Source organism: Orcinus orca, chromosome 16 (assembly GCF_937001465.1).
Source record: "Orcinus orca chromosome 16, mOrcOrc1.1, whole genome shotgun sequence".
Lineage (NCBI taxonomy): Eukaryota > Metazoa > Chordata > Mammalia > Artiodactyla > Delphinidae > Orcinus > Orcinus orca.
In genome coordinates, this window is record NC_064574.1 from 28225296 (window position 1) to 28242152 (window position 16857).

At 50.2% G+C, this 16857-nt stretch overlaps 2 protein-coding genes across 2 annotated transcripts in view; one reads left to right on the top strand and one right to left on the bottom strand.

Moving 5' to 3' along the window:
• Window positions 1-16857, top strand: part of BCL2L1 (BCL2 like 1) — an 871182-nt gene that overhangs the window by 729774 nt on the left and 124551 nt on the right. The window lies entirely within an intron of this gene.
• Window positions 601-6356, bottom strand: TCF15 (transcription factor 15). The gene is made up of 2 exons (XM_004272672.2): window positions 5727-6356; window positions 601-1047 (listed from the first exon to the last, which is right to left on the bottom strand). Exons 1-2 carry the CDS (start codon window positions 6243-6245, stop codon window positions 973-975), a joined length of 594 nt encoding a protein of 197 aa, XP_004272720.1. The 5' UTR covers window positions 6246-6356; the 3' UTR covers window positions 601-972.

A 16857-nucleotide genomic window follows, 5' to 3' on the forward strand; every position in this document is an offset into this window, starting at 1 on the left:
CACAAAATGGAATAAACAGCTACTGAAGGAATGAAGATACCCTTTACCTTTATGTACTGACTTGGGATAACACCCAAGCTAGATTAAGGAAAAAAAAATTCACGGAGCAGAAAGTGGGTACACTATGCTACTGTTTGTGTAAAGAGTGGAAGAAAACATATATGTATATTTCTGTATTTGCTTGGTTATTCACAAGGAATAGGGATGTCACAAAAAAACTAGTGGCTGAGCCTGCCTGCGGCGGGAGAACTGTGGCCGGAGGACAAGAGGGAGGGAGACTTTTCACCACATACCCTCTTGTACCTTTTGAATTTTGAACCATGTGGATGAATATATTCCTTATTCAAAAATAAATAAAATTAAGATTTTTCTTTTTTTTTTACCAACCACACCAGACACCCAACAGTTGTTCAGGAAGACAGTGAGGAAAGATTGGTTATCTCGACTTCTAGAGAGGGGGGTCCCCTGTCTTCCCCCAGCTCCACCCCCTCCAGGGCACAGGGTGGCACCTGTGACACCTGTGTCTCTTCCAAGGTCCAGGAGAGGGGCCACCTCTGACCTCTGATGTCCCCAGGCCCCTCCCTTCTTCAGCTGGGAACATTTTTTACTTAAAAATACCTTTTATTTTAAACCCATCAATTCTCTCTCTCTCATACACACACCCACACTCATGCACAGACACACACACATCCTCTGTCAACAACAGTCTTTGTTTTTCCAAAAGTTCTGCCTTGTCTCTGACCAGCCAGGGCTCGGGCCGGCTGCATGGGTCCTCACGGCTCTCCAGGGTGGGGTGGAGATGTCCCAGGGGGCCTGCTCATAGGGTCATGGGCCCAGGCCATTGTCCTCTGGTCCCTACACAAAGAAGGGACCTGGGTTCAGCTCCTGGGGTCTTCCCCTGTTTGCCCAGTGGTTGGCCTCTGGCCTCCTTCTCAGGGTCCTGCTTGGAACAAATGACATAGGGGTCCAGGCTCATCTCCGAGGCACTCGAACTGGGGCCACCCCCCTCACCTTCAAGCAGCTGCCCCCCAGGTCACGACGGCTACCCTGCAGGAAGAGAGAAAGAGGTATTAGGGGGTTCAGTTGGGTCATCATGAACACTGGAACTAACCTCTGTGTCCAGCAATAGGGGACTTGATAAAAAAAAAAAAAATCAGTTAGCTGCACAATCAAGTTCTTGCAGAAGGCAGAAGAAACTCTATATGGACTAACAGAGGATGACTCTTTATGGACTAATATCGTTTAAGGACGAAAGCAAGGACTGAGTGCATGTTCCTGTGTGCTGAGATGTCCAGAGAGAAGGGCACACGGGAAATCACTAACGGGTTTCCTCAGAGGAGAGGAATGTGATGAGGAGACAGGATGGGAGGAAGTCTTTTTCTTTTTTTTTTTAACTCTATATACTTTTTTACTTTTTTCATTTCTTCCTCGTGTGATTTGTTGCTTTAAAAAAAAATCCAGTATAGTTTAAATCATAGTATTTTACACTCAAGGGAAGAACACACCCCACAGTGGTTCTCCCACTGCCTGGCTGTATACCCAGCGGCCTACTCGTCAACCTCAAAAGTAGATTCTGGAATTCCGGCCTCCCTGCCTTCATTCAGGGTGTTCCCTCTGCCAGGAATATGCTCTCTGGTCCTATCCTAGGAAGATTTCTCTATTCCTGCAATTCCTAGCACTTCTTGCCTTTCTGGGGCCACGATAAAGCCCAGAAGGGGAAGATGGGGTCTCTCTTGTGTTCTCCCATCAGGCTGGGAGCTCAAGGGGATGGTCGGGGAAAGTCTTTCACTCTGTAGTCCCAGTTCCAGCCCAGGGACTGGCGTGGAGCAGTTGCCAACCAACGCCGCTTGGATCAGGGGTGTCCACTGGGAGACAAGGTAATGGTGGCAGCCCTGGAAGCCACCTGCCCCTCACGCTGCAGGGGCAGTCTCTACCCACTGTCCTGAGGTCTGACATGTGGGTTTCATCCTCACTGTAAGCCAGCGAGATCACAGGCCTTAGCGTACCCCCTCTGTTGCAGCCTCCAGCGTTGCATGGCTGGCTCAGAGGCACCCAGCCAGTTGGTAAAAAGGGCTGGGCTAGAAAAATCCATGTTGTCCAACACTCTGTCCCGTTTCTAAGACACAATGGTGTCTGCAATCCCACTGTAAATGCTCACCCCCGAACCTGACTAGGAGATAATGGGACCAGCATTTTTCTCAGCCATCTAGAGAAACAGCTGACCACCTCGGAGCTCTGCCCGCTGCCCCGCTCCACTCCTGGGCCCAGGTTGGGGCAGATCCATCCAGATGCGAGCCCAGCCTCCCTTGAGGCTCTCCGGGCCCAGGGACAGTGTGTTCATTCACAGGCAGGGCTATTTTGAGGGCTGAGGCCACAGTCCCAGCAGAGCCTGGGGCTTGGGCTTCTCAGACAAACTCTGGCAAGAGTGGCTGAGAAGGGCGGATGGGGGTGGGGGGTGTAGTGTTGAGGTTGGAGGACAGAAAACCGGCCTCCCACCTTTTCACTCTAAGTCCTCAGGGTAAGGGAGAGCCACCTCCACCCCAAGTCTGGCAGTCATTGCGAGACCTGTGTCCCCTGAGGATGCTGGGACTGTTCAGCTCCCTGAACCTCAGTTTCTTCATCTATGAAATGGGGACAAAACGATTCTACTTGCCACCCCAGGGTGCAATGAAATGCAACTGCAGCTGTGAAGGAGGCTTGTCATCTGCATTTAGGAGAAGCCTTGACTAGGCCCCAGCTTCTTTGTCTCTTTGTGCCTCAGCGCCAAGGGCTCTGGGAAGCACTGTAGATAGGCGGTGGCTAGAGTGAAACAGATCTGGGCTTCAACCCCTGCTCTGCCTTGGATTACCTGTCAGACCTCAGGCAAGTGACTGCAGCTCATTGAGCCTCGGTTTCCCCATGTGTAAAGTTAGTTACTGTGAGGATTACACACGTTAACGCAGGTAAAGCCCTTAGCACAGTGTCAGGAATATAGTAAGTGTTCAATGAATGTTCGCAAGTATTAACATCAGCATCATCTGGTGATGGGACCTCCTTGCCCCACTGCCCTCTGTGCCACCTCTGCTCCTGAGCTGCTACGCCAAGCGGGGAAGGCCTTACAAGACGACCCTATCTGACCCCCACCCCCAGGTGACAAAAGGGAAAACAGGGCAGAGACAAGAACCTCCTTTCCACCTCCCCTTGCTATTTCTACCACAGAGGGCCACACCTAACCCCTCCTTAAACAGGAAGATGCTACAGGGAGCTATTTCTATGGCGACCCCAACCCCAGACCAGCCAGCTGGGAACGAGGTGGTGGCTCAGGGTGAAGGGATAGGGTCTGGGGCCTTGGAGCTCTCTGGTCACCAGAGCTGAGAAGGAAGGCTCCCACAGGCTCCCCAAGACAGCCAGTTTTCTTCTAGTCGAGTCCTCAAGTCTTTGCGGGCCAGAGCCAGCCAGGATCACCCCTTTTGCTTATTCCCAGAGGAGCCTGTGTGCTTGAGAGCATGGCTTCCACAGCCAAATTTGGCTGGGTTCTAGGTCCTGTAGACAGATCCCGGGGAAGCAGCCAGACCCAGGCGAGGCCCTGTGATCTGTGGGACAGGCCTGAGACCAGCAGAGAAGCCCCCAGCCTACCTGCTGTGGGGGGCAGGCACCTGATGGACACACTCTCTCCCCGAGGGCCCTCCCACACGAACCTTTCCCACGTCCCAGTTGGGCAGGCCTGAGTTCGAATCCTGACTCCATCATGGGTGGTGTCTCTGAACCAGTGACAGCATCTCTAAGCAGTTGGGGATAACCAGAGCACCTCCTTCCCCAGCTGCTGGGGGGTTTTAATGGTAACACGTGGAGAGCACTTAGCACGAGAGATCAGTGCTCATCAAGACTGCTGACACTGCTGTCACTGGCCAGTCTTCACCTCCCTTCTATGCGTTGCCACCTTCAACGTCTACCCTTGTCCTTTTCTAGGCTCTAGCTCTCACTGTGCCCTGCTCCTAGAACACCTTCCCCTACTGCCTCAACCTGCCTGCTTCCATCCCCAAGCCTCTGTCAGGAACTTAGCCACTGGGTCAGGGGCTTCCTCTGGCCCTGACAGTCCCTTTGTGCGCCCCCCTCCCCATCAGACCACAACATCCCTGTTTTCACCTCCAGGCCCTGCCCTGGCCCCGCACTGGGAGTTCCTGGCAGTGGTGGATGGACATCCACAACCTGCTTCTCTGGGAATGTTTTCAGAGTCGACAAAAAACAGCTGTCGGGTAGTTAAGGTTTGCCGAACTGAGTGAATAGGTGAAAAGCAGTCAGGGAGTATTGCCGAGGGCCCACAGACCAGGGCCCACAGCTGGGAGGATCAGGGACCCTGGAGAGAGTTCAAATCGGAACCGAAAAAGACTGACTTAGGGAAACTGAGGCAGCAATGGCAGGTGAGAGGCCAGAAGGGGGTAGTCTGAGGCCACGACACAGAGGCTTCCCCAGAACAGAGTGAAGAGGGGAGCTGGGGAAGTTGTGAGAACCAAAGACTAGGGGACCCAGAGGCGTGACTCCAATCCCCCATGACTTTTTTTTTTTTTAATTTTTATTTTATACTGGAGCACAGTTGATTAACAATGTTGTGTTAGTTTCCGGTGTACAGCAAAGTGATTCTGTTATACCTGTACATGTATCTATTCTTTTTCAAATCTTTTTCCCATTTAGGTTATTACAGAATACTGAGCAGAGTTCCCTGTGCTCCCATACTCTTTCATTTTCCAAAAGGCCACGGGCGCCAGTCAGGGACTCTCTCAGCCTCAGTTTCCCCAGCTGTAAATATTAGCTGCTAGAATCCAAAGCTCTCACAAGACAAGCCTCCTTATTCTAAGAAAAGCCCAGGCCAGAAAGGGGAAAGGCTGGGGATGAAGCAGGCTCCTTGGGGCCTGTGCAGGAGGGCCAGCTTTCAACCAGGAGCACCCCCCAGCAACCTCTGCTGCTACTCAGCCCCGTCCGTCCCCTACCAGCCTGGTTCTCATCCTTACTTAGGAGAGACCCCAGGACCTTACCTCCAGCTCTGCCCGGCTGACTCAACAGTGCCCTTCCCCAGCACTCCATCTCTTTGGGGGCTGGGTATCCTCAAGAGACCCCCTGCTTCACACCTACTGCTCATCAGCTGGGTACCTCAGGCTCTTGACCGGGGCTGTGCATCCCCTTTTCTTCTCAGTCTCCTGCCCTTGGGTCAGTCTCAGGATACGGGACAATTATTTTACGGTAAGGGCAGCTCAGGGCAACACATACCCAGTAAACCCAGAGCCTGCATTCTGGCTTTCGAGCTGTGTAATATGGGCACCCCTCTGAGCCCCAGGTCCTCACCAGTGATAAAACGGGCAGAACTACCTGCCTGACGGGGTTCTTGTGAAGGTAAAAAGAAAACCAGGAACGCGCGCCCGTACATAGGAAGAGCTCAATAAATGACAGCCTTTGTTATGATTTCCCCACACGCTCTTCCCAGCACACTCCTAGTGGGAGGGGGTGTCCTTCGATGAGCAATCTCCATCCTCTAGATCACGCCCGAGCTCTGGGCTTCCCTGCACCCCTTGTCTGGGGAACATTGTGAGCGGTTCTGTTCCACACCAAACTCTGGGCCTGGAGGGCTGCACCCCCGACGACTCCACGTCTCTTCCCCCTCTCTTCATTGGGGTCTCGGCCCCTCTTTTGCTCCGTAACAAGCCCGTTCCCTGACCCTGCGGCCGCAGTACTGGAGCGCCGCGCGCACTCACCCCCTTGCGCTGGTTGCTGAGGCAGAAGGTGCAGATGGAACGCGGCTGGCGGCCGCCGTCGGGGGCGGCTGGGACCGCGCTCTTGGCGGTGCCCGCCGCTCGGAAGCACGGCTGCCCGTCGTCGGCCGCGTCGCCCAGCAGCAGCACGTTCGCCAGGTGCGCGATGTAGCTGGACGCCAAGCGCAGCGTCTCGATCTTGGATAGCTTGCGGTCCACCGGCTCGGTGGGGATGAGCGTGCGCAGCGCCGTGAAGGCCGTGTTCACGCTCTGCGTGCGGTCCCGCTCCCGCGCGTTGGCCGCCTGCCGCTGTCGCACCACCACCACCGGGCCCGCGCTGCTGGACGCCCGCCGCCCGCCCCCGGGGCCCGGGCCGCGCCGTGCCGCCTCCAGGCCCTCGCAGCAGCCGAACGACTGGTCGGAGGCGTCGCTCTCGCTGCGGTTCTCCTCGTCCTCGCTCAGTAGCCGCACGTCCGGGTACAGCACGTGCGCGCCGACGGGGCGCAGCAGCGCGAACGCCATGGGCGGCCGGCCGCTTCCCTTGGTGCGCAGCGTCCCAGCGTCTGCCGCGCCCCGCCGTGCGCTCCCGCGCGCTCCCACAGCTCAGCTGGCCACCGCCTTATAGCCGAGGGAGGGGCCAGTCCCGAGGCCGCCCCGGCCGGGGCGGGGGACTCCGCCCTGGCCAATGGGGAGGCGCCCGCCGCGCCCCGGCCAATGGCTACGGGCCCTTCGCCCCAGTTCCCCAGGTTGAAAGCGGCCCGCGAGCTGGTGGCCCGCCCTGAAAGCTCTGGATCCCCGCGGGCGAGCGGGGCAAAAGCCGGAGGTCGGGGTGGGTTGGGTAGGTGGAGTGGGCTGTGCCCAGATCCGGACTCATCTTCAGCCTAGACCGCAGGGAGGCTGCGGGCAGGTCCCTTTTCCTCTCCTGGCTTCAGTTTCCTCATTCGAAAAGAAGATTGTAGAGAAAGCAACTCGGGTTTTTCCTCCCTCAAATTCTAATACTGTGGTTCTGCAACTTTCGTGTAAGAATTAGGGAAGGGGGGGCTTTTGACTTGATAAATTCCCTGATTCCCCCCAATCTGATTCAGCCGACCCAGGATTTTTCATTATGTACAGGATGGTGGTGTCAGTGGAGAACAGTTGGAGAAACACTATAAACTTTCCAAATAAGGACTCGATGGTGTCACATCCCTGACGACAAACTTAAAAAAAAAAAAAAAAAGCAGAACAAAAACAAAACACGCAAACGCCAGTAACTCCATTCATTCATTTATTCAACAAATATTTATTGGGTCCCTGCTATGCCAGGCACGGTTTTAGGTGAGAATAGAAATGTGAACAAAACAAACTCTTTGCTTTCACAGAGTTGACATTTTGGTTGAGGTCCTACCACCAAAGTGGTTGTGCCAGACACAGTGCTGAGTGCTTTACTGATCTTTACTTTTCTCTGCTGAAGTTGTGGGGAAGAACCTCTGATTTACAGATAAGAGAGCTCTGGCCTTCAGGGTGGGTGAGGGCAGTGGTCCCAGCCTGTTTGGGACCCACTATCACCCCTGTCCTGTCTCCACCCCAGTAAAATACAAGTTTCTCTCCCTTACTCCCCACAATCCCATCCTGGACTGCAGCAGCCTCCCTGGCTCCAAATCCTCACACTCCCCTTCCCTCTGCTTGAAGTGCCAACACCACCCCCTCAAAAAACTCACACTTACGAAGAGAGGGGGTGGGGGGGAATATATTCCCTCATCGCCTTCCTTCCTTCTGGAAACCTTAGATTGTTCAGCCTGACATCTGACATGTCCTCTTCCTCAGAGGCCCTGGGAAGAATTACTGAGCTGATGATGGTTGTTGGGGTCCCCAGGTCGCTCATGCCCCTTTCCCAGCTCCATCCTGGGGACCCGCCAAGCCTGTATTTGCTTGGCCTTGACAATAACTTTCTCTTTAGCCCAAATGGCAGCCCATGCGGCAGAAGGAGCACAGGGAGTGAAGTCGGAAGGTTTCTAGGTGCGTTTCGGCTCCATCTTCCTTCTGGGCATCAGTTTTCTTGACGATGCCTCCCAGCTCTGCCATGCTGTGCATTCCTGTCTCCCAGACCCAGGCCAGAATGGGGGAGAGATGGGGAGCTGGCTGCTGGGAGAGCAGTCCCTGAAGTCTTCAGGCCCTAGGGTCTTCAGGAAGGTCTCTTCCCACACCTGGCTCTCCCCCCTTCATTTGACCGTGACCCCAGCCAGGCTGGGCTTTGGGAAGGAGGAGAAGGAGGCTGCGAGGCCCCCTCCCTGCAGGGCCAGCCCCACACACAGCCCCAGGCCAAGCTGCTGCTTCCTGAGCCGATGAATTATTACCGGGAGATTTCCTTCCCTGTCTGCGCCTCCTCACAGGGGCTCTCGTTCCCTTCACTTTCGCTTCCCCCCCCCTCCCCCTCTCTTCTGCTCTGGACCCTCAGGCGGCTTGAAATTCCTCAGTCCAGCCCCCTCCCATTCCAGCACGACCTGGAGGAACCAAATAGGGCGTGAACTGGGCCCGGAAGGTGGGGAGGGGGCTTCCTTGGAAGGCGCATTCATTCATTCGCTCCTCAGGCAGGTTTTGACACAGGCGACCCTGGGAGTAAAATAAAACCATGAATGAGACTCAGGGCCTTCTGCAGCCCAGAGGGGAAGGCGAGCTGTAAACAAAGAATTCCAGGACAATGTGGTCGGTGCAAGCCAGGGCCTGGCATCAGAGAGACCCGGTTCCGGCCCAAGGTTAGCAGCCTCTTGGAGTCTCAGCTTCCTGCTCTGAAGACGGAGGGGTAATAATAGTACTTATTCCCAGAGCTGATGGTGAGTTTATGCCAGGAATGCCAGGGCCTGGCACACGGAGGACGAAACACCCGAGAGCAGTTTGTGCCAGTGGTGTCAGGGGCTGGGGCCCGCCGCTGAGGAGCACCCTGCCTGGGAAGGGACTGAGCAGCTTGGACTCTTCTAGGACTTGTCCCTGGGAGTGGGGAGGGGGCTTCTGCCACAGTCTCAGCCCACCCGCACAAGGCTTTCAGCTCCTCTCCTCCTCTGTTCCTCACCCTGCGGCAGCCACACGGGCCTCCTTGCTATCCCTGGAGCCCACTTCTGCCCGGCACCCACTGTCCCCAGATATTCCCATAGCTAATTCCCTTATTTCCGTCCCATCTTCCCTCAAATCTCATCTCCTCAGGGAGGCCTCCCCTACCCCTCAGCACTCCTCTGGCTCTCCCTCTCCCCTTCCCCTGCTCTACTTCTTTCCAGAGTATTCATCATTACTTCCACTCATTCATTTATTCATTCATCCACAAATGTTAATTGAGTACCTGCTATGCACCAGGCACGGTTCTGGGTACTGGGAATACGGTGGCAAACACACTACATATTTATTTGTCTGCCAGCTGTCTATCTGCACCAGAAAATAAGCTTCTTGGGGCAGCGACTTTGTATCAATATTTTGCTCATCTCACTTCCTCCTCACCACAACCTTCTGAGGTAGGTATTGTTATTCCCATGTTACAGATGAAGAAACTGAGGTTCCGAGAGGGGAAAGTGACTCGCCAAGGTCACTCCGGGGCCAGCGGAGGAACTCAGCTCAGTCTTCCTCAGCCACACGGCCTCTCAGGCAGCCCAGAGGCGTGTGAGGGCTGAGTAGGAGTCCACCAGGTAAGAGGAGGAGGGTCTTACAGGGTGAGAGAACAGCAGCTGGCCCCGGCCTTCCTGACCGGGGCACCCCGGCCTTCAGTCCCGCTGAAGCACTTGCAGTTCCTCCGAGGCACCAGCCTTGCCCTGTCTGTCCACCTCTTCTGGAGACCCATCCCTTCAGGTCTGACCAGACAGACGACCCCACTCCTCCACCAAAGTTCAGTGTAGCTCCTCAGGGAAGCCTGCTTTGTGGCTCCTCCCAAACCTTGGTGCAAAGTCTTGTGCTGACACACTGTGTTTTGACTTCTCTCCCTGATTCCCCACTCCATTTCCCTCCCCCCACAAGTACACCCACTCTATTTTTTTAAAAACAATTTTTTAAGAGCAATTTTAGGTTTAAACAAAATTGAGAAGTACAGAAATGTCTCATAGACCCCTTGTCCCCACAAATGAATAGCCTCCCTGTTACCAACACCTCCCAGCAGAGTGGTACATTTGTTACAATTGATGACTCTGTTGTACATTGACACATCATTATCATGCAGAGATTCACTCTTGGTGTTGTACATTCTATGGGTTTGGACAAATGTATGCTGACATATATCCATTATTATAGTAGCATACAGAATATTTTCACTGCCATAGAATTCTGTGTTCTGCCTGTTCATCTACACCCCAATCCCTGCAACCACTGATCTTTTTATTGTCTCCATAGTTTTGCCTTTTCCAGAACGTCATAGAGTTAGAATCATACAGTATGTAGCCTTTTCGGATTGACTTCTTTCACTTAGCAATATGTATTTCGTGTTCCTCTGTATCTTTTCATGGCTTGAAACCTTTTATTTTTTTCTTTAGCGCTGAATAATATTACCTTGTCTAGCGGTACCACAATTTATCCATTTACCTACTGAGGGACATCTTGGCTGCCTCCAGGTTTTTGCAATTAAGAATCAGGCTGCTATAAACATCTGTGTGCAGGTTTTGGCTGGATATAAATTTTCAGTTCCTTTGGGTAAATACCAAGGAGTGCAATTGCTCGATCATATGACAAGAGTATGTTTAATTTTATGAGGAACCACCAAACTGTCTTCCAAAGTGGTTGTACCATTTTGCGTTCCCACCAGCAATAGGTAAGAGTTCCTGTTTCTCCATATTCTCGTCAGCATTTGGTATAGTCAGTGTTCCAGGTTGTGGCCGTTCTCATAGGTGTGTAGTGATATGTCATTGTTGTTTTAATTTGCATTTCCCTGATGATGTATGATGTGGAGCATCTTTTCATATGCTTATTTGCCATCTGTATACCTTCTTTAGTGAGGTGTCTGCTAAGGTCTTTGGCCCAATTTTTAATAGGGTTATTTTCTTATGGTTGAGTTTTAAGAGTTCTTTGAATATTTTGGATAACTAGTCCTTTATAAGATGGGTCTTTTGCAAATATTTTCTCCCAGTCTATGGTTTGTCTTGTCATTCTCTTGACATTGTCTTCTGCAGAGCAGAAGTTTATAATCTTAATGAAGTCTAGCTTCTCAATTATTTCTTTCATGGGTCGTGTCTTTGGTATCATATCTAAAAAGTCATTACCATACCCAATGTCATCTATGTTTTCTCCTATGTTATATTCCAAGAGTTTTATAGTTCTGTGTTTTACATTTAGGCCTAGGATCTGTTCTGACTTATTTTTTGTGAAGGGTGTAAGGTCTCTGTCTAGATTCATCTTCCTGCATGTGGATGTCCAATTGTTCCAGCACCACTGGCTGAAGAGACTATTCTGCTCCATTGTATTGCTTTTGCTCCTTTGTCAAAGATCAGTTGACTGTATTTATGTGGGTCTATTTCTGGGCTGTCTGTTCTCTTCCATTGATCTATTTGTCTATTCTTTCACCAATACCACACTTGTAAAAAATATATATATTTATTTATTTAGGCTGCTCCAGGTCTTAGTTGCGGCATGCAGGATCTTTAGTTGTGGCATGTGGACTTCTTAGTTGCGGCATGCGGACTCAGTTATGGCAATGCAGACTCTTTAGTTGCGGCATGTGGACTCTTAGTTGTGGCATGTGGACTTCTTACTTGTGGCATGTGGATTCCTAGTTGCAGCACGTGGACTCTTAGTTGTGGCACACAGACTCTTTAGTTGCGGTATGCAGACTCTTAGTTGCAGCACACGGACTCTATAGTTATGACACGTGGACTCTTAGTTGTGGCACGTGGACTCTAGTTGCGGCAGTGGACTTCTTAGTTGTGGCATGCAGACTCTTAGTTGCAGCATGTAGACTCTTGGTTGCGGCACGTAGACTCTTAGCTGCGGCATGCGGATGCTTTAGTTGCGGCATGTGGACTCTTAGTTGTGGCATGCAGACTATTTGTGGCATGAGGACTTCTTAGTTGCAGCATGTGGACTCTTAGTTGCAGCATTGGACTCTTTAGTTGCGGCATGCGGACTCAGTTGCGGCATGCAGACTCTTAGTTGTGGCATGAGGACTCTTCAAGTGTGGCATGCAGACTTCTTAGATGCAGACTCAGTTGTGGCATGAGGACTCTTAGTTGCGGCATGCGGACTCTTAGTTGTGGTATGCAGACTCTTAGTTGCATCATGCACGTGGGATCTAGTTCCCCAACCAGGGATCGAACCTGGGCCCGCTGCATTGGGAGCATGGAGTCTTACCCACTGGACCACCAGGGAAGTCCCTCCCGCACTGTCTTGACTACTGTAGCTTTATTGTAAGTCTTGAAGTCAGGTAGTGTCAGTCCTCTGACGTTCTCCTTTAGTATTGCATTGGATATTCTGGATTTACTCTAATACTTTTGATGTATGTCTTTGAATACGTGGGTGTCCTTATAAAATATAATGGTGCTGATTTGTGTGAGTGGGTTATTAACTTACACAAATGGTAGTTTCCATGGATTTGTTTCTAGGTGGTTTGTTACTTGTCACTGTGCTCTGTGTGCTGAGTCTAACTGGAGTTCGTTGCTTCTACCTGCTGCTTAGTATGCATGGTGTACATGTATCCACCATGCCTCCTTTGTTTACTCCCTGAACAACGGACACTGTAGTTACCTCCAACTCCCACCTCCCCAAAGCTATGATAACCTGTGGTGCATGACTCCTGTGTGTGTTTCTCTGGCATATACACCCAGAAGGAGGATTCTGGAAGTGGAGAGTATACACATAGCCTAAGTGCTGTCTGACTACATTTCAAGATGGCTGCTGCAGTCCTCATGTCCAGCAGGGCATGTGGGACCACTTTCCCCCACATCATCCCTGGCACTTGGAATTATCTGACTTTCTGTTTTAATCTGAATTTCTCTGAAGACAGAGAAGTGGCTTGTTTTCCATCTCACTGTGCTTGCGTTCCCAACTAGACTATGAATTCTCCAGGGCAGGGAAGTTATCCCAGAATCTTAGGCCAGATCCTGGATATTGTGGACGATAGTGAATGCTTATTGTATGAATGAATGAGTTAAAAGGCTGATACACAGCCTCCTAAACCTACTTTGTACCAAACCTTGACCTAGATGGTAGTGGTACAAGTGTTTGTGTGTAAACAAGGGGACACACAAAAGAGGGCAAAAAGCCCTACACCTCAATCTACTTGGAAAAAAAGACTAATGATAGTTAGCATTTAATGCAGGCCTACTTTGTGCCAAGAGTTCATAGATATATTAATCACAATCTTAAGTTCAGTTAGGCAAAATAAAAGTGTATTTCTCTTTCACATTCAAGGCATTTGCAGGTAGGGCTGATCTGGCATTCTATAGTATATATAGCCTCCAATGATCCTTGTTTCCTGGTGTTACTCCCTTGTGTAGATACCTCCCCCCATTGAATCAGATCTGGCTTGTATGGCAGAAATGACAGCATGTGACCTCTGAATCTAAGTGATAAAGGTATAGGCAGACCTCAGAGATACTGCGGGTTCCATTCCAGACCACAGTAATAAAATCAATACTGCAAAAAATTGAACCACACAAATTTTTTTGTTTCCCAGTGCATATAAAAGTCATGTTTACACTATATTGTAATCTATTAAGTGTGGAATGGCATTAGGTCTAGAACATACCTTAGTTTAAAAATAATGCTTTTAGAAAAATGGCACCAACAGACTTGCTTGACGAAGGGTTGCCATAAATCTTCAATTTGTAAAAAATGCATTATCTGTGAAGTGCAATAAAGGGAAGTGCAATAAAACAAGGTCTGCCTGTATTTAGTTTCTGCCTTGTTCCCTTGAATCACGGAGATGGCAGCCACCATGCTATGAGACATTCAAGTTGTCCTGTGGAGAGACCCATGTAGAGAGGAACTGAGGCCCCCAGCCTACAGCCAGCACCAACTTGGGACCTTCTGAGTGAGCTTCCTTTGATGTGGATTCTGGATTCCTGACCTGCAAGAACTGTGAAAAATAACAAAGAAAGAAATATAAAGATAATAAATAATCATTGATGTTGTAAGCCCCTAAGTTTAGGGTATTTTGTTGTGTAACATTAACTCACTAAAGCAGATGGTGTCAGGGACCCAGGCTCTGCCTATCTTTTTACTTTCTCATATGTGACTTCCACTCCCTAGGTTGTCTCATGGACCAGTATGGCTGCTGGAGTCACTCTGTCTGCATTCCAACTGGCGAAAAAGGAGAAAAAGGCAGAGGAAGGAAGGGCACACTTCATCAGTTGAGGACACTTGTCTGGGAGTTATAGCCTCACTTCTGCTCACATCCCATTGGCCAGACCTTGTCATTTGATGATACTTTACTGAAAAGGAGGCTAAGAAATGTAGTCCTCATTGCTGGGTTTCTTTTAGTAGAGAAGAGTAGAAGAATAGATACCAGAAGCAGCTAGTGATGCCTGCCAGAGGTGTTATCTCTGGATATAATACAGTGTCACATGGTTAAATTTGCAGATTCAGGAGCCTGTCTGTGTTCAGCTCTGCCACTTACCATCCCTGTGATCTTGAAAAATTTACTGAATTTCTCTGTGCCTCAGTTTCCTCGTCTGTGAAACATGGGTTATAAGAGAGCCTGCCTTTAGAGGGTTATTGTGAAGATTAAATGACTCAAAATACGTAGCGTTTGTACCAGTCCTGGCACTTGGCATGTGCTGTATAAGTGTTAACTGTTATCATCATTTAATCCTTATAAGAGGTTTTCTCAATTTGGCCTGATAGCAATTTTTCCCACTTTCATCATCCCATTGAAATTCTTAGAGAGCAAGATACCCAGGGCAGTACCCGGCACCTTATATGCATCCAGAAATATCTGTTGAATAAACATTTAAACTGTCCTTCCATAGAGATGCCAGGTTTTGTTTTGTTCTGTTGTTCTGTTCAGGTTAATAAAACGTGCCATTGACCCCATCCATGTGGTTCCTCTGGTGTGGAGCTGGTGTCTTTGATTCTATCAAAAGAGCTCAGTCTATCTAAGGTCCCTCCAGGCCTCTTTTTTTCTTTTTCTTTTTTTTGCCTCGTTGAGCAGCATGTGCGGGATCTTAGTTCCCCGACCAGGGATGTATTTATTTATTTATTTGGTTGTGCCAGGTCTTAGTTGCGGCAGCGGGCTCCTTAGTTGTGGCATGCGAACTCTCAGTTGTGGCATGCATGTGGGATCTAGTTCCCTGATCAGGGATTTAACCTGGGCCCCCTGAACTGGGAGCACGGAATCTTAACCACTGGACTGCCAGTGAAGTCCCCAGGCCATTATTTTTAGGAGTGAATTCTTGGGAACTCTTGTTCTGGAAGATGCCCAGGGTTCCATGATAAGAAAAAGTCTGGGAAACTGCATTTTGCATCTGCCGTCTAGAGAGGTGCAGACATTAGCATATTAAATGAGAAACCCTGCACAAGTAACCTCCTTAGGTCTCATTTCAGTGTTCATTTTCCAGACTTATTTGACCACAGACTCTCCCCCACAACCCCCACCCCACCCCGCCCTGCACAGACACCCAGTAGAGAACACAGTTTAGTGGACATTTCTCCAACTGTTGTCAATGACAACCACCTCGGTGTGAGGGGGTATCCCATTCTTTCTTGAGAGCTCATTGGATGGGGGTGACAGGGGAGTGAGCAGGTGGGTGCTGCACCAGGCAGAGCTGCGTTAAGAGAGGGAGTCCAGGCATTTTCCCGGAGCCCCACTCTCTAGAGGACACCAAAACATCATTAGAAATGTAACATGTTGTGGGGAAAATGTGTTTCTTGGCGCTTCTATCAGGGAAAGAGCAATGAAAATGGAAAGAATAATATTGAGGGATTACTATATGCCAGGCACTCTTCTAAACACTTGTAGGCATTTTCTCATTTAATCCTCAGAGCAGCCCCATGAACTAAGTACTATTAATATTCCCATTTAACAGATGAGTAGAGTCAGGAACAGAGAGATTAAGTAACTTGCCTAAGGTCACACAGCTAGGGAGTGACAGGAATTCTTTGATAAATGGCTTATGATGGGGATGAGGAGGGAAGAGCTGCACTCTAGGGTAGTTTAAACTCAGATGCTCACAAAACTCCACCCCGGGGGGAATCAGCCTGTTAACGGCAGTGTTCTGATTTTGTGGAGTAGGGGATACAAATTTGGGGCCAAGGTGGAATTGCTCAGTAACAGAGAAGAGGCGGCTGTGGCCATGGGTGTTCTCCTTCAGCTCCATCCCTCTAAAGGAATATCAGTCTGATGTCTAGAGACCATCAAGTTGAAGAAAGTACTAAATAATTTAGCCTGCCCAGGTACCCACCTGGTTCAAGTTGGCCCTAATATCAGCGCCAGGTGACACAGAGTCAACAAGATGGTGGAGAAATTCAAGACTTGCTGAATGAAGCCACTGTTTAGTGAATCCTTTGAAAATTCAAAGAGTCCTATTAAAAATCCTCAAGGCTGAGTGTCAGGGGCAGGGACCCTATTCTCAACTCAGCTGCTGACTGTGCCTGTGGGCACTTCTCCTCCCCTCTGCAGGCTACATGGTCCAGGGGGTGCAAGTTGGGGAGTGGGCCCCTGAGAACTCTGATATAGACAGATCATGCTAACCCCAGCCCAGCCCAGCCATTAGGATTTCAGAGAATGAAATCAGAGACCCAGTGCTGTCCAGAGAGGCTTCCTGAGGGTGGTGGCCTGGACCAAGTTTAGGGCACCACGGCTACCTTAAATAAGGGAGCCCCATGATGAAGTTGTGTTTCAGTCTAACCTCAGTTGTCAATAGCGATGCTGGCACAACAGGTGCATTTGTGGGTTGTCCTCCTGGACTGGCATGCAGACTCCTAACTGCTTACACAATATCTACCCCACTCCCTATCAATAGAACCTCGATTTGTCTGGGACAGCAATGGGCCTCCCTACTTATAATCTTCTTCTCAGGCTTCACTGCAGCTAGGGGTGGCCATGTGGCACATTCTGGCCAATGAGATGAAGAGAGAAGTTCCTAGGGAAGGCCTACTTCCTCAAATGAAATGACAGAGTCTTCTGAGAAGGTTTTGTCCTCTACCCTTCACCTTCTTCCTGCCTGGAACAGAGATGCAATTCCTGGAGGTA

Excerpts from the sequence above, each read along its gene's own strand:
- TCF15 (XM_004272672.2), bottom strand. The coding sequence starts at position 6,245 with ATGGCGTTCGCGCTGCTGCGCCCCGTCGGCGCGCACGTGCTGTACCCG. Across the intron at positions 1,048-5,726 it reads TCAGCAACCAGCGCAAGGGG|GGTAGCCGTCGTGACCTGGG; the intron begins GTGAGTGCGCGC and ends CTCTTCCTGCAG.